The following is a 23996-nucleotide window of genomic DNA, read 5'->3' on the forward strand; positions in this document are numbered from 1 at the left end:
GAATAATGCACACCCTGTCCTAGGAGCTTACAATCTAATATACAGTATACAGACTGCTCCTGAGGGCATGCAGAATAATGTACACCCTGTCCTAGGAGCTTACAATCTAGTATACAATATACAGACTGCTCCTGAGGTCATGCAGAATAATGCACACCCTGTCCTAGGAGCTTACAATCTAATATACAATATCTGAATGTAGCTTAGCGAGGGGTGGTTGCGGTGGAGCGCAGTCACAGGAGGCCGGTGTCGGCGGGCCCTGGGCTCTCATAAGATGTCTGCGCCGGGGAGTAGAGTAGGTTTTCCCATTTATTGCCCTGCAGTGGGCTTTGGGAAAATGGAGGCTTGAGGCGGCGCATGCATCTCCCGAGATCTCAATCTGCACATGCGTCACCTCCAGCAGCCATTTTCCCAAAGCCTACTGCAGGGCAATCTATAGGAAAGGGGACTCTGCTCACCGGCGCCGACATCTTATGAGAGCCCAGGGCCTGCAGCATCGCCCCACTCCTGTCACCGCCGACTGCCTAAAGCAGTGGCCCTGCCTCCTGTGACCCCGCTCCACCACCGCCGCCCCCTGGTAACCTACTGTTAAACGGACTATAAGAGGCACCACCATTTTATTTAAAAAAATGATTTTCCACCCCAAAATTTGGGGTGCGTCTTATAGTCTGCAAAATATGGCAATGGCAATGCAAGTCTATGCGCTTGTGGAAAAATTGGACCGCGCTTTGACATCGGAGTGTGGTCCGATTTTCACCGACTGCAGAAGGGAGAAGGTGAGAAACCTTTTCTTTCTCCTCTCCATGTCCGAGAGAACCTGATACCACTCTGATCAACGTCTGGTCAGAGTCTGTCCCTCTATTATACCAGGTGCCGCTGCTTCAATTCTGCTCTTGATTTCCTGTGGTTCCAGTTCTGCTCTTCCTGCTGCCATCAAGCCACGGCGTTCTCCGTTGTTTCTGCTCGGCCATCCTGCTGCGCCGCCGTCATCTGTCCGTGCTTCATTACTGCTGCTCATCTGAACTAGATGAGACATAACACCTATCATTACAAAAAAAGAGGATTCAATGATAGGTCCTATCTAAGGAATCATCCTGATGCACAAGAAAGAACACGTCGCTCAGAGATGTTTGCTGAGATTTTTTTAGGGGTAAATGATGAAGTTCTAAACTTCACCACAAACTCCCCACAGCTACACAATGTGTGAACAGGGCCTTAGTGCTAAGTGAAGAGCTACCTACATAGACTTGTCTTCCTCAAGATGCCGCCTCTGGGACACAAGATGGTTCAGGATTAGAACTTTACACATTCTGTACCAACTGTGATGTCATGTGATATCTATGATGTCATGTGCCCTGTGATGTCATGTCCCCTGTGATGTCATAATAACTGTCACTGCTGTGTTATGTATCGAGTTTCTAACATCAAGGAAGAGTTGAATTAATAAAACGAAATCGCTGGCTGCAAATAACCACCAGCCTCATTATTAATTGAGTCATGACGCAGATAATAACCGAAACATTTCCACTCTTTTATTCTAATCCGCATCACCTACTGCTCTATGACCTAAAGGGAAACACCGGCGCCATCCTGCAACTCCTGATCACCATAAACCGTCAGCTCCCGGTCACTCCTGATCCAGCAGGACCATGAGAGCGGATAATGGAGAACTGGACCCGTCTGCTATTAAATGGATGTTCTGAAAACGCTAGGTTCTGACAACATTAATGGCAAAGCTGCCCAAAAATGGAGCCAAATGGGGGGGTGTCAGCCGGCGCTCCCCTTTCTATATGCTTTTATTACAGCACATGGGTGTCATAGAGGGCAAAGCCAGCCGATTGCTGAGGGTCTTCAAGACCAGTGACACATGATCAGGTGATGGCCAGCAAGTCCTCATTTAGGGAAGGGTTTGTCCAGATTGGTAGCCCCTGTTAGGCCGGGCTCACACTGCTTTACTAAAGCCCCCAAATGATTTTCCATGGAATCTGCTCAATAACATTTTTTTGTAAATCATAGACTCATTCTAACAATCCCAGCACGGGACACAGGATCCAGCGCCATCTGCTGAGATTTTCAGGTTAATGATGCAGTTCTGAATCCCACTACTAGCCCCCCATCTATACAATGTATGAGTGAGGTCATAGGTGAAGAGTTCCCGACCTGGACTTGTCACCTTCCAGCAGTCAGCCTGGAATGACACAAGATGGCTCAGGAGTTACACTCTGGACATTCTATACCAATTGTGATGTCATATGATGTCTATGATGTTTATGTGCTTTGTGATGTCATCAGAACTGCCTCTTTAACCCCTTCCAACCCAATGACATACTTTGATTTTGTGAACAGGTTATTTGGATGCAACAGCGCAGACAATGAAGGGACAATAGTAATCATCCAAAACTATAACTATAGGGACACATACACACACAGCTGAAACCAGAAGTTTCCATACACTATATAAAAAGACGCAGGTTTTTCTCAATATCTGACATGAAATCAGAATAAACCTTTCTCGTTTTAGGTCAATTAGGATTTTACCATCATTTTTAATATTTGCCAAATGCCAGAATAATGAGAGAGAGAGAATGTTTTAAGGCATTTTTATTACTTACTGATTCCAGTGATTCAGCTCCAGGTGCGATATCACAGAGTTCAGGATCCAGCAGGATGGATCAGTGTTCTGGTCAGTATGAGGAGTGAGCCGCTGTCTGCAGCTGGAGAGATTCAGTGACCCGTGCACTGCTCTCCCGGGATGTCTAATGCTGGGAGGAGCAGTCAGCAGCACTCAGCGCACTAGCACATGACATGCTGCAAGCACGGCAGCTCACACGTGTCACTGATTACTATTCACCGCTCCTCCCAGCATTAGACATCCCGGCAGAGTACGGGAGTCACTGGATCTGTTCTGCTGCAGTGCAGACAGCAGCTCACTTCAGGGACTGACTGATCGCTGATCAATAATGCTGAATCTCTGCCTCTGCGATACCGCACCTGGAGCAACCAGGGAGAGCGGTGCTGCTGCTGGTAAGTCTAATAGTGATTGGCAGCATCGCAGCCAATCAGTGTTAGTTTTGTTTGTGGCCTCTTCCCCGTGCTAACAGCAGAGCTGAGGTAATGAGCCATGATGTGCTGAGTAACAGCGCTCCTCCCTAACTGTGTCCCAGGCTGACAGTGAGAAGCACAGGGAGATGGATGGCCGCCTGCTACATCACTCACCAAAGGTCAGATATATGTAGCTGAGCAGGATTATCACATAACTAAGTGACCCCCATCAACACCAACAGTGAGGGGCTTTACTCATTGGTGATAGAGGGTGAGAGGGCTCAGTCACTAAGGGAGGATTTCCCTCAATGTTTTGTTTCACCCCTGACTGACTGAGCCTTCCCTGTATTACCCCTGAGTGCCCCTGTATCAACCCTGACTGATGCCCACCCTGTACCACCCCTGACTGATATAATGTCCCCATTTTGGTATAATGTCCCCCATCCTGGGCTCCATGCTATAACCATGTCCCCCTTCTGGTATAATGTCCGCCATTCTGGTGTAATGTCACTCATCCTGGTATATTGTCCCCATCTTAATATACTGTAATGTTCCCAGCCTGGTATCTTATCTCCCATCCTGATATAATGTCCTTCATTCTGATATAATTTCCCCATCCTGATGTAATGTCCGTCATCCTGATGCAATGTCCGCCATCCCAGTGTAATGTCCACCATCCTGGTATAAGGTCCGCCATCCTGGTATAAGGTCCGCCATGCGGGTATAAGGTCCGCCATCCTGGTATAATGTTCCCCCAGCCGGTAGCTGACTTCTGCGGGCCGCCAGCACCTGTTGCCTGCCTCTGATTGGCTGGCAGCACGTCTTGAAGTGCAGGGAGCCGGCGGGTCTCTGCGTCACAATACATTTCAGCAGAATGTGTGTCAGAGAATGAACATCCAGGTGAAATTGGTGTCGTCGGGCCACGCACAAGCATGGGTCTGGTCCCGGTTGTACCCTCTATGACCGCGATCATTACGCCCCTGCTTGTTTTGTATGTTTTAATATAACAGTAACAGTATTGCGGTATATAGTGGAAATAATGATCCCATATGAATCCAGCCTAATGCTGGATATCACAGGAGTATCAAGATGGGTGCGCACAGCTGAATGGTCACCATACCGGCACATGCCCGCTGTATGTTGCGTGCGCACAGCTGAATGGTCACCATACCGGCACATGCCCGCTGTATGTTGCGTGCGCACAGCTGAATGGTCACCATACAGGCACATGCCCGCTGTATGTTGTGTGTGCACAGCTGAATGGTCACCATACAGGCACATGCCCGCTGTATGCTGCGTGTGCACAGCTGAATGGTCACCATACAGGCACATGCCCGCTGTATGTTGCGTGCGCACAGCTGAATGGTCACCATACAGGCACATGCCCGCTGTATGTTGCATGCGCACAGCTGAATGGTCACCATACCGGCACATGCCCGCTGTATGTTGCGTGTGCACAGCTGAATGGTCACCATACAGGCACATGCCCGCTGTATGTTGCGTGTGCACAGCTGAATGGTCACCATACCGGCACATGCCCGCTGTATGTTGCGTGTGCACATCTGAATGGTCACCATACCGGCACATGCCCGCTGTATGTTGCGTGTGCACAGCTGAATGGTCACCATACCGGCACATGCCCGCTGTATGTTGCGTGCGCACAGCTGAATGGTCACCATACAGGCACATGCCCGCTGTATGTTGTGTGTGCACAGCTGAATGGTCACCATACAGGCACATGCCCGCTGTATGTTGCGTGCGCACAGCTGAATGGTCACCATACAGGCACATGCCCGCTGTATGTTGTGTGTGCACAGCTGAATGGTCACCATACAGGCACATGCCCGCTGTATGTTGCGTGTGCACAGCTGAATGGTCACCATACAGGCACATGCCCGCTGTATGTTGCGTGTGCACAGCTGAATGGTCACCATACAGGCACATGCCCGCTGTATGTTGCGTGTGCACAGCTGAATGGTCACCATACAGGCACATGCCCGCTGTATGTTGCGTGTGCACAGCTGAATGGTCACCATACAGGCACTTGCCCTCTGTATGTTGCGTGTGCACAGCTGAATGGTCACCATACAGGCACATGCCCGCTGTATGTTGCGTGTGCACAGCTGAATGGTCACCATACTGGCACATGCCCGCTGTATGTTGCGTGTGCTCAGCTGAATGGTCACCATACAGGCACATGCCCGCTGTATGTTGCGTGGGCACAGCTGAATGGTCACCATACAGGCACATGCCCGCTGTATGTTGCGTGTGCACAGCTGAATGGTCACCATACAGGCACATGCCCGCTGTATGTTGCGTGCGCACAGCTGAATGGTCACCATACAGGCACATGCCCGCTGTATGTTGCGTGCGCACAGCTGAATGGTCACCATACAGGCACATGCCCGCTGTATGTTGCGTGCGCACAGCTGAATGGTCACCATACAGGCACATGCCCGCTGTATGTTGCGTGTGAAGTGGTCTCCACTCCTGAGCCAACTCCACACACGTGGACCCTGCTGTGGACGTACTGGTACTGTATGTTCATCTGTGCCAAGGGATTAATATATTTCTAATTGATTTTATGTATGTGCCTGGGGACAGGAGCACCCTGGCACCGGCTGTCTTAAAAAAGGCGCGGAACAAATGCATTCATATTAAAGCCATTTTTACATGCAGAAAAAGTTGCAATTTGTACAAAATTATTTTACTATGCAACATTTGACCCACTGGATGTCAGCTCTTTTTTAACATTGAGACGTGTGCTACCATGCTTAAAATGTTCTGCTTAAATAATTTGCACCAAATGTATCATTAGTGACGAAATGTGATAAATGTGGAATAATGGAGGTGAAGCGAGTACAAAAGATTTTGCTCAAATTCTGCCATTTTTGATAAATGTCAACCATTGTGTTTTTATGTTACACCACAATACTAGCATATTTTATCTCACAATTGGGGGGCTTGTATTATTTCTATGTAGTTACATATTGGGCCCCAGGAATAATTTCCTCTGGTGGGCCCAAGGCTCAGCAGTACAACGCTGCACCTGAGTATGGAGCTAGCATTGGAGCGCCCCCCTCTGCTCTGCGATCTTGCCCCTCTGTCTGATACACTGTGACTGGCAGCTGCCTACAGGCCTGTGTCTAGTGTCTCTGAGGGGGCAGCAGCCGCCTACAGGCCTGTGTCTAGTGTCTCTGAGGGGGCAGCAGCTGCCTACAGGCCTGTGTCTAGTGTCTCTGAGGGGGCAGCAGCCGCCTACAGGCCTGTGTCTAGTGTCTCTGAGGGGGCAGCAGCCGCCTACAGGCCTGTGTCTAGTGTCTCTGAGGGGGCAGCAGCCGCCTACAGGCCTGTGTCTAGTGACTCTGAGGGGGCAGCAGCCGCCTACAGGCCTGTGTCTAGTGTCTCTGAGGGGGCAGCAGCTGCCTACAGGCCTGTGTCTAGTGTCTCTGAGGGGGCAGCAGCCGCCTACAGGCCTGTGTCTAGTGTCTCTGAGGGGGCAGCAGCCGCCTACAGGCCTGTGTCTAGTGTCTCTGAGGGGGCAGCAGCCGCCTACAGGCCTGTGTCTAGTGTCTCTGAGGGGGCAGTAGCTGCCTACAGGCCTGTGTCTAGTGTCTCTGAGGGGGCAGCAGCTGCCTACAGGCCTGTGTCTAGTGTCTCTGAGGGGCAGCAGCCGCCTACAGGCCTGTGTCTAGTGTCTCTGAGGGGGCAGTAGCTGCCTACAGGCCTGTGTCTAGTGTCTCTGAGGGGGCAGCAGCTGCCTACAGGCCTGTGTCTAGTGTCTCTGAGGGGCAGCAGCAGCTGCCTACAGGCCTGTGTCTAGTGTCTCTGAGGGGTCAGCAGCCGCCTACAGGCCTGTGTCTAGTGTCTCTGAGGGGGCAGCAGCCGCCTACAGGCCTGTGTCTAGTGTCTCTGAGGGAGCAGCAGCCGCCTACAGGCCTGTGTCTAGTGTCTCTGAGGGGGCAGCAGCCGCCTACAGGCCTGTGTCTAGTGTCTCTGAGGGGGCAGCAGCCGCCTACAGGCCTGTGTCTAGTGTCTCTGAGGGGGCAGCAGCCGCCTACAGGCCTGTGTCTAGTGTCTCTGAGGGGGCAGCAGCCGCGTACAGGCCTGTGTCTGGTGTCTCTGAGGGGGCAGCAGCCGCCAACAGGCCTGTGTCTAGTGTCTCTGAGTGGGCAGCAGCCGCCTACAGGCCTGTGTCTAGTGTCTCTGAGGGGGCAGCAGCCGCCTACAGGCCTGTGTCTAGTGTCTCTGAGGGGGCAGCAGCCGCCTACAGGCCTGTGTCTAGTGTCTCTGAGGGGGCAGCAGCCGCCTACAGGCCTGTGTCTGGTGTCTCTGAGGGGGCAGCAGCCGCCTACAGGCCTGTGTCTGGTGTCTCTGAGGGGGCAGCAGCAGCCTACAGGCCTGTGTCTAGTGTCTCTGAGGGGGAAGCAGCCGCCTACAGGCCTGTGTCTAGTGTCTCTGAGGGGGCAGCAGCTGCCTACAGGCCTGTGTCTAGTGTCTCTGAGGGGCAGCAGCAGCTGCCTACAGGCCTGTGTCTAGTGTCTCTGAGGGGTCAGCAGCCGCCTACAGGCCTGTGTCTAGTGTCTCTGAGGGGGCAGCAGCTGCCTACAGGCCTGTGTCTAGTGTCTCTGAGGGGGCAGCAGCTGCCTACAGGCCTGTGTCTAGTGTCTCTGAGGGGGCAGCAGCCTCCTACAGGCCTGTGTCTAGTGCCTCTGAGGGGGCAGCAGCTGCCTACAGGCCTGTGTCTAGTGTTTCTGAGGGGGCAGCAGCCGCATTCTGCCACCCCTTTCACACAGCTCCAACAAGCGCCTGGGGCAAGATGCTCATCTCACCTCATGACAGAAGCAGCCCTGGTTGACATATAGAGAATGAGTAGAAGGAATGATGGTGCAGAGAACCGCTACAGTACAGACCAAAAGTTTGGACACACCTTTTCATTTTAAGATTTTTCTGTATTTTCTTGACTATGAAAATTGTACATTCACACTGAAGGCATCAAAACTATGAATTAACATGTCTTGAAGCTCATCAAGAGAATACCAGGAGTGTGCAAAGCAGTCATCAAAGCAAAAGGTGGCTCCTTTGAAGAACCTAGAATATAAGACATATTTTCAGTTGTTTCACACTTTTTTGTTAAGTATATAATTCCACATGTGGTAATTCATAGTTTTGATGCCTTCTGTACAATTTTCATAGTCATGAAAATACAGAAAAATCTTTAAATGAGGTGTGTCCAAACTTTTGGTCTGTACTGTATATACAATGTGTGTACATTTCAATTCCACTACATTGCAGTCTATGAGGATCCGGGAATCTGCTCCATTCTGGACATTGGAGATGAGTTTTTGAGGAACATCACTGTAGAAACAGAACTGTCTAGAATGGAGAAGCTGCAGAGAGATCATCAAAAGATCCACTCCGATCCAGTCACCTCCCCAGCGATCAGCGAGAGGGAGACGCTAAAATGAGGCCTCAAAAACATGTGACTACAGTGAGGCCTCAAAATCTCAACTCCAATCCAGTCTCCTCACCAGTGAACCGTCTAGAGCAGAGGTCCCTAACCGCCGGTCCGCGGACCAGGACCGGGCCGTTGGGGTTTTTCAGCCGGTCCGCGGTGCCGCTGACAGCTAGCTCCGCGGTCCTGCGCCTGGTCAGAGCTCGCTCTGTGTGGATTTATAATGTTTTCTGCCATAGCCGTGACAGCTCGCAGCTCCCGGCAGAGAACATTATGCAGGACGGGGTGGGGCGTCGGGCGGGTCTTAGTGACGCAGCCCTCCACAGCACAGCATGGTACCTGTTGTACGTCACGGGGCGGGTCTTAGTGACGCGGCCCTCCTGCACAGCATGGTGTGTTCCTGACGGGGTGGGGCGGCAGGCTCTCCTCACTGACACGCCCCCGGCAGAACATGTTATGTGGGGCGTGCTGGGGCAGCAGACTGGCTTCAGTGACGCGGCTCCCGGTACCGGTGTTCAGTGTGTAGCGCTGCTAAGCAGCAGCGCTGTATACACTGACGCTCAATGTACAATGCTGCTACTTAGCAGCGCTGTACACCGAGGTCCCGCCAGCATCCTCCCCATACAGCTCCACCCCTCCATAACCCCATCCCCATATGACCAAAGCCCCGCCCCCACCCCCACCGGGCCATGGAAAACTGGTCTTGCTTAAAGCCGGTCCCTGGTGCAAAAAAGGTTGGGGACCTCTGGTCTAGAGGGGAGATGCTGGAATGAGGACCACAAAATATCCCCCCGATCCAGTCACTTCAGTGGTGACCACCTAGAGAGGAGCTGATAAAATGAGGCCTCAAAAAATCACCTCCAAACTAGACGCAACCATAAACTATAAAGTTATTATAATGGTGAAGGAGCTGTGATGAGGCTGCGGTCATGTGACAGTGATGACGTCACCGCAGCTCCTCCCCCTCAGGGGTCATTGCCCCGCCCAGATCTGCAGATGATCCCGGCGCAGTCGCTCCTCCGGCTCCTCCGCTCTCTGACGTCACATAGTGGCCGCTTTCTCCAGTGATGAGGATTTCTCTGCTCCCGGAGGTTCTGTAAGTCCAGTAGTCTCATCAGGTCCACATCAATAGTAAGTTCATCTGTTTCCCCAGTCAGGGCTCGCTCTCACTTGTGATTAAATCGGATGAATGCAATCAGATAAAACATCAGACTCCATTGTACCCATTTAGTCCTATGTTTCTCTGCTCAGTGTTGTTTTTTTTTCCAGCTCCGATCGGATTGCGATCGGGCTGGAAAAAAATCGCAGCATGGTGGATTAGGATCGCACGCATCTATATAATCTACGGGTGCGTGTGAAACATCGCACTGCACTCAGATACCACCCGAGTGCAGTGCGATTCCCGCCAATGCCAGCACCAGAGGAGATGGAGATAGTGATTTCCCCGTCCCCTCCGCAGCCGTGCGAGAGGATCAGAGCATGGAGCACTGACATTCGGCTCCCGCTCGCAGCAGGGCAGCAGCGAGTGTCATTAGCATATCGCATCGGGGGGTCTCGCATCGCATACCGTACGCTAGTGGGACCCCGGCCTAAGAGATACGTCTGTGTCTTGTATAGCAGAGCGGAGTTGTACAGATACCTGTCTTTACGTAGGCTCAGGTTCTCCCGGGGGCGACTCAGCCTCAGCATCCTCCCGCGCCATCTCCTCCTCTCCATGTTGTTGTGCAGAGTTCTCGGCGCCATCTTGTGATCAGGGTCTGGCGAATTTTTCATATTTTATTTATTATTTTTTTTCTATTTTTCTAATTTTAAAATTTTTTATTAAAATGTTCTAATGCTGATAATTTAGTCATCCGTTCAGATATTAAAATATTCACCCAATGAGAAATGAAAGCAATTCTAAATCCATAACCCTTCTATGACCTGATCACTGTCTACATACTGAAAAAACAATGAGTATACCGACATTATCACAACATAAGAGCCGAAGCCACAAATAGTAATGTGAAAGCTTCTTCCCCGGAATCCAATGTTGCTCTATCCATAAAAAACCTTCATCCAATCTCAACTTCATTCCTGACCCCGATCATTTCTATAACCATAGATGTGTTAGTGCACAATGCGGTATCTGCGCTCCAGCGAGACCACCGTGTCTGTACTGTCTGCAAGAAGAAAGAAGAGAAAGGGGACATTTGTCCCCCAGCTCTACTGACGGACTCACATTATACTCTAGATTCAGGCCTTTAGGAGACAGACGATTTACAGTCAATATCCAGAAGGCTTCCCTCCTTAATAACCTTCTCTTAATGCCGCCTCCTCTCCGAGGAGCACTCACTTGTTCCATCACCTGGTATTTTGTCTCAGACAACGATATCTACGGACTTTCTCAAAATATCCACAAGTGAATTCAGGAGACGTGACTGGGAAAGGAATCCAAAAGGTGAGTCTCCTATGAACTTCATGCTGCAACTGTAATGGAATACTGTGGAGAAAAACGCCTATCGCGAGGACTGCGAGTCCATCTGCGCCCCACTCTGTTTTCAGAGGATGGGACTTTCTGCGATCAATTCGAGCAGATTAATAAGTGTTCCCTGGATTTAATCTTGTTGACTGCTGATAGACTTCACGCAGCAGATACAGATTTAAAAGTGGAGATTGCGAAAAATATAAAATAAATAATATATAAATTAGGTCAATAATTTTTCCTTCCCATTTATGATATACAGAGGAGAATTAGAATGTGTTGTGGGTGAATGATGATATGTTTTTTAGACTTTGGTGCGTATAGTTAAATGGTACGATGATTATTATCTTACTTGTTTTAACTTCTACTTTCTCACATCTCGCCCACCCTTTAACACATTCTGTGCACTCTCTCCATATCCACCCCTCCCTTCTCCCCTCTCATGTATAAATCTGAGGCTCTACTGATATTTCTCACCCACTCCAATCCATCCACTTCCTCCGTACAGCACTCAAAACGTTCCTACAAATCATTGCACCACCTGCTCTTTCTCTTTTATCACCTTCTTCTTGGCTCTGGCGACATCTCCCCAAACCCTGGACCTCCCTCCACTAGCATACACCACTCTCCTCCAGCTGCATATAGAAACCCTGCTAATCGTATTAACATTCTGTGTATGCCCTCTCCTATTGCTTTCCATTGTGCTCTCTGGAACGCACGGTCTGTGTGTAACAAACTAACTTACACTCACGATTTTTTCCTCACTAATTCCCTTAACATTCTGGCTATTACAGAAACCTGGATCCAGCATTCAGACACCACCGCAGCTGCTGCTCTCTCATTTGGTGGGCTGAAATTTTCACATATGGCCAGACCTGAGAACAGACAAGGTGGAGGTGTTGGTTTGCTCCTTTCACCACAATGTGCTTTCCAGGTCATCCCCGGTTCCCTCACTTTGAAGTCCACACCGTCAGACTCTTCAAACCCTTCTCCCTGTGAGTGGCGGTTGTGTATCGCCCTCCAGACTCCTGTCGCCAGTTCCTGGATCACTTTTGCCTCCTGGCTTCCTCACTTTCTATCCTGTGACTTCCCCACCATCATCATGGGAGACTTTAACATCCCCATCAATGATCCCCTCTCCCAATCTGCCTCTCATCTACTTTCTCTAACCCCCTCATTCCGCCTCTCACAGGTTACTAATTCTCCTACGCATGAAAACGGGAATACTCTGGACCTGGTTTTCTCCCGTCTCTGCTCGCTGCATGACTTTACTAACTTAACTCCCCTCTCCCGCTCTCGGACCACAACCTTCTTTCCTTCTCTGTCAAGAACTTTCTCCTCCCCCGGGACACCCCCACTTACCAAAGTTATAGGAATACACCTACCATTAATACCCAGCAGCTTATGGACAATCTCCACACATCTTCTGCCCCCATCTCCTCCCTCTCCTGTCCAGACTTGGCATTATCACACTACAATAATACACTGAAGAGCGTCCTAGATGAAGCAGCACCTTCTACACGCAGAAAGACCCTACACAGACAATGGCAGCCTTGGCACACGATGCAAAAACGTTTTCTTCAGCGTTGCTCAAGGTGTGCGGAGCGAAAGTGGAGAAAATCACTTTTAGCAGAGGACTTCATCCATTATAAATTCATGCTCAAATCCTATAACTCTGCCCTTCATCTGGCCAAACAATCCTACTTCACCCCCCTCATCACTTCACTGCCCAGCAATCCAAAATGACTTTTTGAAACCTTAAACTCCCTCCTGAAACCTAATGCACAGGCCCCCACCACCAACCTCAGGGGGAGGATCTGGCCACTTATTTCCTAGAAAAAATCAACCACATCCATCAGGACATCTCAGCCCAATCTCCTCAGTGCCTGGATCCCCTTCCCTGCCGCACTTCAAGCTCACTAGCCATCTTTGAGCCAGTTACAGAAGAAGAAGTTACCCAGCTCCTCACTTCTTCTCGACCTACAACCTTCGCATCTCATGCAGTCTCTCTCACCGGTGGTCACCACTCACCTGACTAAAATATTTAACCTCTCCCTTTCTTCCGGTATCTTTCCCTCCTCATTTAAACATGGTATCATAACCCCTTTACTTAAAAAGCCATCCCTGGACCAGAACTGTACTGCTAACTACAGACCTGTCTCTAATCTTCCTTACATCTCTAAACTTCTGGAACGCTTGGTCCACTCCAGTCTAATACGCTATCTCTCAGATAACTCTCTCCTCGACCCTCTACAATCTAGTTTCTGCTCCTTACACTCCACTGAAACTGCCCTCACTAAAGTCTCTAATGATCTACTAACAGCTAAATCCAAAGGTCACTGCTCCCTGCTGATTCTCCTGGATCTCTCCGCCGCATTTGACACTGTGGATCACCAGCTCCTCCTCACTATGCTCCGCTCTATAGTTCTCAAGGAAACCGTCCTCTCCTGGTTCTCCTCCTACCTCTCTGACCCTCCTTCACTGTATCTTTTGCCGACTCCTCTTCCTCTCCTCGTCCCCTTACTATCGGGGTCCGCATGGCTCAGTCCTAGGCCCCCTCCTCTTCTCTCTATACACTGCCCCTATTGGACAAACAATCAGCAGATTTGGGTTCCAGTATCATCTCTCTGCTGAGGACACCCAATTATACACCTCTTCCCCTGACATCACCCCTACCCTAATAGAAAATACCAAGGATTGTCTGTCTGCTGTCTCTAACATCATGTCCTCCATCTAAACTTAAACTGAATCTCTCCAAAACTGAACTTCTTGTGTTTCTCCCCTCTACTAACCCAACTCTGCCTGACATTGAAATTACCTTGGAGGGTTCAACCATAACCCCCAAGCAGCACGGCCGCTGCCTTGGGGTCATATTCGACACTAACCTTTCCTTTACTCCCTATATCCGATCACTCACCCACTCTTGTCACCTGCATCTTAAAAACATCTCCAGAATCCGACCTTTTCTCACCTTTGAAACTGCTAAAACTCTTACTGTCGCTTTTATTCACTTTCGCCTGGACTACTGCAACTCTCTTCTGATTGGTCTCCCTCTTACCAAACTTTCTCCTCTTCAATCCGTCCTGAATGCAGCAGCCAAGGTCGTATTTCTGTCCAGCCGCTTCACCGATGCCTCCATCTTGTGCCAGTTATTACACTGATTGCCCATTCGCTACAGGGTCCAATATAAACTCATCGCTCTCACCCACAAAGCTCTCCACAGTTCTGCGCCGCCTTATATCTGCTCTCTCATCTCTGTCTATCGCCCTACACGTGCCCTCCATTCTACAAATAACCTAACATCCCCCATAATCCGAACCTCGCACCTCCGTTTGCAAGGCTTCTCTCGTGCTGCGCCAGTTCTCTGGAATGCTCTACCCCAGACGATCCGACTGATGCCTAGCCACCATGTCTTCAAGCACGCTTTAAAAACCCATCTCTTTAAACAAGCCGACCACCTTAACTACTCAGTAAACCAACTTTCCCCTGTTAAAAATTAACCTTTAATAGAAACGTTTAAAATAGACCCAAAGTGCAATTGTGCATCCAAAAGTATAAGATGTACCGTATAGTACTAAATGGTATAATGAAAAACCGCATAAAGGCGGAGGTAGCGGTCCTGCTGCTGGGTTGTTGCCCTCCTACGGCTCCCTCCACGTCTCCTGGTGTATTGGCCTGTCTCCTGGTACCGCCTCCAGCCTCTGGACACTAAGCTGACAGACCCAGCAAACCTACTTGCCACAGCTCGCATTGATGTGCCATCCTGGATGAGCTGTACTACCTGAGCAACTTCTGTGGGTTGTAGAGTCGGTCTCATGCTAACACGAGTGTGAAAGCACAACCAACATTCAAAAGTGACCAAAACATCAGCCAGAAAGCATTGGTACTTTGAAGTGGTCTGTGGTCCCCACCTGCAGAACCACTCCTTTATTGAGTGTGTCTGGATAATTGACAATAATTTCCATTTGCACAACAGCATGTGAAATTGATTGTCAATCAGTGTTGCTTCCTAAGTGGACAGTTTGATTTCACAGAAGTTTGATCCACTTGGAGTTATATTCTGTTGTTTAAGTGTTCCCTTTATTTTTTTGAGCAGTGTATATTTTATATAATGAGACTAATATGATTATATTGTTATGGAGACCCTCTTTGTTTTAAGGAGAACTTTGGAATAGACAGCAAAGGGTCTTCACATTGCCAGTGAGATTCAAATTAAGATACTTCATCGATGAAGGAAGAGAGACAGAATACATGTGACATATATTGTCAGCAGGTAGAGTCTTCCTCGTGTGGCAGCAAAGACTCGCCATATTTATTAGCTAGACAGAACAGAACTTCATTGTTACAGAAAACTGAAATAGACTTATTAGTAACAAATTTCCCTTGGCTCAGCGTAAACCTTCTTGTCAAGGACTTTTCAGGAAACAAGTATCTTAGTCAGACATTCCACAATGTAAAATTAGAAAACACTCAAGCAGACTTCAGACATAGCAAAAATATACATTGTTTTTATCTAAATTAATAATGATATCTGGATATTAAAAAAATTAACCACAACAATATGAATGTTTGTGGTTTTCTTCATTTTCTATTTCATTGTGATGTCATTTCCTTGTTTTTTTTCTATATAAATGTTGTATTTCTATGTGATTGCCCACAATTGACAAAAGCTCTGGAGGAGCTGAAACGTTTTGCAGATTTGTGGATGTGAAATAAATGATTGACTACAGGTGAGTGCCGGGATCTCTTTCCTTTCCCTCTCCATTACTAACCTGAGGGCTTGAAGACAGCTGTGTTTTATGACAAATCACAGCTGTCATCAACCCTAACCACCATTACCCCGATTGCCACCGCACCAGGGCAATCGTGAAGAGCTGTGCAAAGCACCTGAATTGGTGCGCCATTTCTGAGGCGGCTGAGGGCTGGTATTTTTAGGCTGGGAAGGGCCCAATAACCGAGGATCTTCCCACCCTGATAATATCTGCTCACAGCTGTCTGCTTTACCTTTGCTGGTTATCAAAAATAGGGAGGACTCCACATCTCTTTTTTAATTAGCTAAACACAAGTGCAGTAAACTCCACACACAGGGCAGTAATTATATATCTCACGGATATCTATCATCTATCTCGATCTTTGCACATCTAACACCTAAATATCTGTCATTTCTATTCTGCGCTCTCTTCCGGCACGTGTCACACAGACGTGTGTGCGGATGTCACACTTTATGTCATCTGTGTGCAGGACGTACTGACGTCCGAGCTGCCGGCAAAAAACGGACATGTCCGGTCCGTGTGACCATGTGCGCAGCCTATAGATTATAATGGGTGTACGTGTGTGTCTCCGGTATGTGTGAAGGGGGCCTAAAGGGTATGAGCACTTTTAGTATGAATTACCAGTAGGGGGCGTGACCACTTAAAGAGCCTAGGGCAGCATGAATGCCAGATACGGCCCTGAGCACAGCCCTAATAAAGTCATTAGAGCTGCAGATAAAGGGGGCTCGATCACAGCTCTGGATAGTGGGTTGTATGAGCTGGAGGTTATGAACATGGACGACGATACTAATATATGCCGCACTCTAGATGGAGATCCTACTAATTCATACAATACCCCCTTACATTGTCTTTTGGAGGAGGGTTTGGTATCGGCTGTACTTAATGCCAAACAAATAGAACGATTAAAGGAAAATCACCCACAATGTCCAATATTTCATACATTACCGAAAACTCACAAAGAAGGAAACATCCATCAGTCTAGAGATACATTCAATACTGGCTGCAGAGAAGATTCCTATAATATAGTGAATATTACCAGAAAACATTTACCTATGTTATACACCGACAAGGATCCAGCAACAAGAAAGACAACTGACACGTGGAGGACAAACACCAAAGGTTTCATTGAATGTGGGAGAAATAAATGTGGTTTGTACAAGTCTGTGCACAAAGCAAAAATGTCTGCATCTACTAACCATAATAAACCCTATAATATCCGACATCTCATTAGTTGTAGCTCCACACGTCATTGACACCATACAATGTGAAGCTTGTCTGCTGCAATATGTGGGGGGCATGGTCAGACCCTTACGTCACCGCATTGGGGGACACGTTAGGGACGTTCTTGGCCCCACAACACGTAATACATCTGCAGCATCACAACATCTCATACAACACAATAGGAATTAATCACTTTACAGTTGTGGGTATTGAATATGTCACCAGACCAGCTAAGGGGGGAGATTGGTATAAAAAGTACACCCCAGAGAAGCCTTGTGGATTCTGGAATTGGACCCCAGATTCCCCAGTGATATGAATCTTCCTTCAGACCTTGTATCCATTTACTGAATTGTGTTTTTTCCTCTTTTATAGTAATTATACATAATATACACATTATAGATGCAGACACTTCATTCTTCTATTGCACGGATGCTTTTTGTTGTGGATATATGATCATCCATAGGGGTAATGTAGACATACTTGCACATGTCCATTTGGGGCTGGGGGTCTCCGCTGTGCATTAGACCCTATGATGTGTATAAGAAACCGGTTACTGGTGATTTATTATGTCATGAAGAAGAACTGAACACAAATACCAGGTAGAAACGCAGAGATGTTTTACTCCTATCTGTTTTTTAATGTTTCTATGATTTTAATTTGGATTATTCAATAAAAGTTTTTGGTTTTATTCACACTGGAAAACAAGTGCTGGATTATCAGTAACTTTCTTTGTCCCGTCCATTCCTTCCCAACTGTGATTTTTCATCCAAGCATTGAGAGATGAGCTGAAAGCAGACATATTTTTCTATAGAGGAATGGCAGACATGGGTGTTGTCTACATAGAAAGCCTCTCCTAAATCCCATACACAAAAAAGCCGCCCTACAATCTGCCAGGACACATGCGGAAACATATGAAGACTCCTGGGACTTTATACTCTGGAGTGATGAGACCAAGATAAATGTTTTTTTTGGAACTGATGGCTTCAAAACTTTATAACATTGAAGAGGTGAGGAATACAATGAGAATGCATGGTGTCTACAGTGAGACCTGGTGGTGGCCGTGTCCTTATGTGCGGCTGCATGAGGGGCTACATTTCATTGATGGTATCTTGAATTCACAGATGTTCTGCTCTGTAGTGACAGAGAAGATGCTGCCATCACTCTGTTCCCTTGGTAGGCCACTGTTACATTTCTGAAGAACAGGGTGACAGTGATTCAGTGGCCAAGTGTCTCCTGATCTGAACCCAACCAAACACCTCTGGGGAATTCTGAAGAGACAAGTTGTCATCGCTCCATCCAGCATCCAGGCTCTAAGAGCTCGTTATCGAAAGAGAGAAAAAAGATAGATATAGTATTGTCACTAACTTGTTCATTCCAGGCCTAGAAAACTTGGTGCCATCCTTTAAAATTATCGAGGCCATACAAAATAATAGATGTAGTAGCTTTTGATGTGGGGTGTACTCATTTTTGCATCAACTAATTTGAGTAAAACTGAAGATTTTGTAATGAGAGTTATATTATTACCCTTACTTTCATGTTTTGATTGCAAAAAAATGTTCTATGAAACTTAGTGTTGACAAAATTGTAGAAATTGATCTTGTGTTCAGTGAGATATTAAACAAAATCTTACTCATCAAAGGGGGTGTACTCATTTATGCTGAACAATGTTTATTAAACTTTATAAAACACAGTGAACATAATTACACTTTCTTTCCCGTATGACTTCTCTCATGTTTTACAAGGTGTGATTTTTGTATAAAAGATTTCCCACATTCTGAACATGAATACGGCTTCTCTCCTGTGTGACTTCTCTCATGCTGCACAAGATAATTTTTTTTTGTAAAGCATTTCTCACAGAATGAACATGAATACGGCTTTTCTCCTGTGTGAATTCGTTGATGTATAACAAGCTCTGATTTATTTGCGAAGCATCTTCCACATGCAAAACATGAAAAAAGTTTTTCTCCTGTGTGAATTCTTTGATGTATAACAAGCTCTGATTTATATATAAAACATTTCCCACATTCTGAACAAGAAAATAGCATTTCTCCTGTATGAATTCTCTTATGAGCAGAAAGATTTGATTTACGCATAAAAGATTTCCCGCATTCTGAACATAAATACGGCTGCTCTCCTGTGTGAATTTTCTGATGTGTAATAAGATTCCCTTTATTTGTAAAGCATTTCCCACATTCTGAACATGAATACGGCTTTTCTCCTGTGTGAATTCTCTGATGTTTAACAAGATCTGATTTATAACTAAAACACTTCCCACATTCTGAACATGAATATGGCTTCTTTCCAGTATGAATGTTCTGATGTCTACTAAGATGCCCTTTAGCTGTGAAGGTCTTCCCACATAGTGAACATAAAAATGGTTTTTCTCCTGTGTGAATTCTCTGATGTGTTATAAGACTCCCTTTATTTGTGAAGGACTTCTCACATAGTGAACATGAAAATGTTTTTTCTCCTGTGTGATTTCTCTGATGTGTAATAAGATTCCATTTATTTGTAAAGCATTTCCCACATTCTGAACATGAATATGGCTTCTCTCCTGTGTGAAGTCGCTGATGTGGAATAAGACTCCTTTTATCTGTAAAGGATTTCCCACATTCTGAACATGAATACGGCTTCTCTCCTGTGTGAATTTTCTGATGTGTAATAAGACTCCCTTTAAATGTAAAGCATTTTCCACATTCTGAACAGGAATATGGCTTCTCTCCTGTGTGAATTTTCTGATGTGTAATAAGACTCCCTTTAAATGTAAAGCATTTCCCACATTCTGAACATGAATATGGCTTTTCTCCTGTGTGAATTCTCTGATGTATAACAAGTTGTGATTTCTCTGTAAAGCACCTTCCACATTGTAAACATGAAAAAGGTTTTTCCCCTGTGTGAATTCTTTGATGTTTAACAAGGTCTGATTTACTTCTACAACATTTCCCACATTCTGAACATGAATATGGCTTCTCTCCTCTGTGAATTCTCTGATGTATAATAAGACTTCCTTTACCTGTGAAGGACTTTCCACATTCTGAACATGAATACGGCTTTTCTCCTGTGTGAATTCTCTGATGTTTAACAAGTTGTGATTTCTCTGTAAAGCACCTTCCACATTGTAAACATGAATACGGCTTTTCTCCTGTGTGAATTCTTTGATGTTTAACAAGGTCTGATTTATTTTTACAACATTTCCCACATTCCGAACATGAAAATGGCTTCTCCCCTGTATGATTTCTCTGATGTGTAATAAGATCCCCTTTATGTTTGAAGGACTTCCCACATTCCGAACATGAAAATGGCTTTTCTCCTGTGTGAATTCTTTGATGTTTAACAAGCTCTGATTTACTTCCAAAACATTTCCCACATTCCGAACAAGAAAATGGCTTCTCTCCTGTGTGAATTCTCTCATGTATAACAAATTGTGATTTATATGTAAAGCATTTCCCACATTCTGAACAGGAGTATGTTTTTTTTCCTTTGTGTTTTCTGTGTGTTAAAAAATCTGAGCTTTTTGTAAATTTCTTGTCACTCTGAAATCTTGAATCCATTTTGCCCCCTGGACTTTTGGTAATAATGCGAGATTGCTCAGGAGATGATTCCTCATGATTAGGATTATAAGAAGGTGAAGTGCTGTGAAGTCCAGGAGGTGCAGGAAGGGTGATGAGGTTTTCTCCATTAGAGTGCTTCATGATATCTTCTTTTTTACAATTTAGTGATGAACCGTTATTCTCACAAGGATTTCCTATCAGGTGGAAAGATAAATTAGATGTGAGTTTTTTCTTCAACACAAAAGAGATTTCTGAATGTATTTTCTGGATCTCACAATAAAGACCCTCGTCCGTGAAAGTACCAGTAATAAGGAGGACAACTACATGCCATAACATTTACACAATGACGGGTAAAGTGAATGACACTTATAAACTGGTGACATTGGCACAAGTCAGGGGTGGCAGAGATTAGACAGCAAATAGTTCGTTAAGTGGTAATTACTGATGACAGGTTCCCTTAATGTACCTCCAGTGCCATTTCACTCTCTCAAGCTTCGTATCTTGGCCTTAGTATAGAAAAGTGTCCACGTAATTAAAGAAGTTGTACACTACTATTAAAAATGCCCCCAATGTAATTAACCCATTGAGAGAAGATTTTTTTTTTAATTACCTAGCTTTGTCTTTATTGGCTGTGAGCGGCGCTATCGCTGGCCACTCACCGGCATCACGCGACCCCCGGCCTCAGCCGGCTCTTGCTTCCCCTGATGTCACGTCAAGTGAGGCGTGACACGGTGATGCGATCCCCGCGGTGGATGCCGGGCTGTGGGTGGGGTTTCCCCGCGCGTCACACCCAGAATCCACCGCGCACTTTCCCAATGAATACAAGGTAATTGTGATTCACAAAATGTTATACAATTGAACGGTGAAGAAAAAAAAAAAAACATTTTTACCACTATAATGTTATTTTAGCCCCAGATTTTACATTTTCACAAGGGAAAATGGGTAAAAATGACCACATAATTTGTTGTACTGTACTGCTTAGCCACATGGCGAGACTCGGGAGGGAAGGAGCGCTATTTTACTCTTGGAGAACAAACTTTAGTAGAACAGTTTGCAGACTCCATATACAGAGCCCCAAAGTGGCAAAAGAGCAGAATCCCCCCTCAAGTGACACCAGTTTGGAAATTACACCCCTATGGAAATGTATCTACAGGCGTAGTGATGAATCTGACTCCATGGGTGCTTTCCAGAAACGAGCAGTAATGGATGTTGCAAAGTGAAAATGCAAATATTTCATTATAGTGGTCAGTACATTGTAGTGTCCGGTACGTTGCAATGCCCTTACGTTGTAGCGCCCAGTACATGATTCCCAGCTAGTGCCTTCTGGAGAAATAAATTGTCTCTCCTCGCTACAGTAATGCCAAACATGTGGATGCTAACTGCATACGGTGGGGCCCAGGAGGAGGGGGCATTTGGATTTGGGAGCGCAGATGTCACTGGATTTCTTTAAGTGGGAGCCAAGTCACTTTTCCAGAGACTTTGTGCTACCAGTAATATGGACACCCCCTAGATTACTGTTTACAGATGATGAACCTGAGTGGGGACTTTTTTTTTTGTGGGTTGAGTAGAAGCTCTTGGTGGCATTTTGGGGTACAGAATATTTTGGATCATATTTATCCTGTGAAGTACGCTGAACACTTACAGTGGGTACGGGAAGTATTCAGACCCCTTTACATTTTTTCACTCTTTGCTTCATTGCAGCCATTTGGTAAATTCTAAAAAGTTTATTTATTTTTCTCATTAAAGTACACTCTGCACCCCATCTTGACTGAAAAAAAGCAGAAATGCAGACAATTTAGCAAATTTATTAAAAAAGAAAAACTGAAATATCACATGGTCATAAGTATTCAAATCCTTCACTCAGACACTCATATTTAATTCACATGCTGTCCATTTCCTTGTGATCCTCCTTGAGATGGTTCTACTCCTTCATTGGAGTCCAGCTGTGTTTAATTAAACTGATAGGACTTGATTTGGAAAGGCACACACCTGTCTATATAAGACCTCACCGCTCACAGTGCATGTCAGACCAAATGAGAATCATCAGCTCAAAGGAACTGCCCAAGGAGCTCAGAGACAGAATTGTGGCAAGGCACAGATGTGGCCAAGGTTACAAAAGTATTTCTGAATTACTCAAGGTTCCTAAGAGCACAGTGGCCTCCATAATCCTTAAACAGAAGACGCTTGGGACCACCAGAAGTCTTCCTAGACCTGGCCGTCCAGCCAAACTGAGCAATCGTGGGAGAAGAGCCTTGGTAGGAGAGGTAAAGAAAACCCCCAAGATCACTGTGGCTGAGCTCCAGAGATGCAGTAGGGAGATGGGAGAAAGTTCCACAAAGTCAACGATCACTGCAGCCCTCCACCAGTCAGGCATTTATGGCAGAGTGGCCAGATGGAAGCCTCTCCTCAGTGCAAGACATGAAAGCCCGCATAGAGTTTGCTCAAAACACATGAAGGACTCACAGACTATGAGAAATAAGATTCTCTGATCTGATGAGACGAAGATAGAACTTTTTGGTGATAATTCTAAGCGGTATGTGTGGAGAAAACCTGGCACTGCTCATGATCTGCCCAATACAATCCCTACAGTGAAACATGGTGGTGGCAGCATCATGCTATGGGGGTATTTTTCAGCTGCAGGGACAGGATGACTGGTTGCAATTGAAGGAAACATGAATGCAGCCAAGTACAGAGATATCCTGGATGAAAACCTCTTCCAGAGTGCTCTGGACCTCAGACTTGGCCGAAGGTTCACCTTCCAACAAGACAATAACCCTAAGCACACAGCTAAAATGACAAAGGAGTGGCTTCAGAACAACTCTGTGGCCATTCTTGACTGGCCCAGCCAGAGCCCTGACCTAAACCCAATTGAGCATCTCTGCAGAGACCTGAAAATGTCTGTCCACCAACGTTCACCATCCAACCTGACGGACCTGGAGAGGATCTGCAAGGAAGAATGGCAGAGGATCCCTAAATCCAGGTGTGAACAACTTGTTGCATCATTCCCTAGAAGACTCATGGCTGTACTAGCTCAAAAGGGGGCTTCTACTCAACACTGAGCAAAGGGTCTGAATACTTATGACCATGTGATATTTCAGTTTTTCTTTTTTAATAAATTTGCAAAAATGTCTACATTTCTGTTTTTTTTCAGTCAAGATGGGGTGCAGAGTGTACTATAATGAGAAAAAAAGGAACTTTTTAGAACTTACCGAATAGATGCAATAAAACAAAGAGTGAAAAATTTAAAGGTGTCTGAATACTTTCCGCACCCACTGTACATCGGGGTTTCCATCTAAATCTACAAAACACATGATTCAGATGACACCCCCGAGGGATCCATTCAGAATAATGAGGCAGCAGAGTTACACCGGACTCCGTCTAGCCTCTGGTCGACTGCGCTTTTATGCACGCTGAAAAAGATGGACATCACTGGATCATAGGCCAGACGGCGTCCACAGCGCCTCATTATACGGAATCTTCCCCCGGGGTTC

General features: G+C 46.4%; 1 protein-coding gene across 5 annotated transcripts in view; it reads right to left on the reverse strand.

Annotated features, from left to right (window-relative positions):
* Nucleotides 1-17794: 17794 nt before the first annotated feature.
* LOC141219266 (uncharacterized) overlaps nt 17795-23996 on the reverse strand; it is an 86949-nt gene continuing 80747 nt past the window's right edge. For 3 of the 5 annotated variants that reach the window (XM_073666036.1, XM_073666035.1, XM_073666037.1), the window contains one exon: nt 17795-20699. In XM_073666036.1, coding sequence (XP_073522137.1) covers nt 18655-20699 — 2045 coding nt within the window. In that variant the 3' untranslated portion in view covers nt 17795-18654. The remainder of the gene's footprint in view (nt 20700-23996) is intronic. The other 2 variants (XM_073666038.1, XM_073666039.1) reach the window with 2 other exon arrangements.

This window comes from Phyllobates terribilis, unplaced genomic scaffold (assembly GCF_046119375.1).
Source record: "Phyllobates terribilis strain yellow unplaced genomic scaffold, ASM4611937v1 Scaffold_259__1_contigs__length_2703414, whole genome shotgun sequence".
Taxonomy (NCBI): domain Eukaryota; kingdom Metazoa; phylum Chordata; class Amphibia; order Anura; family Dendrobatidae; genus Phyllobates; species Phyllobates terribilis.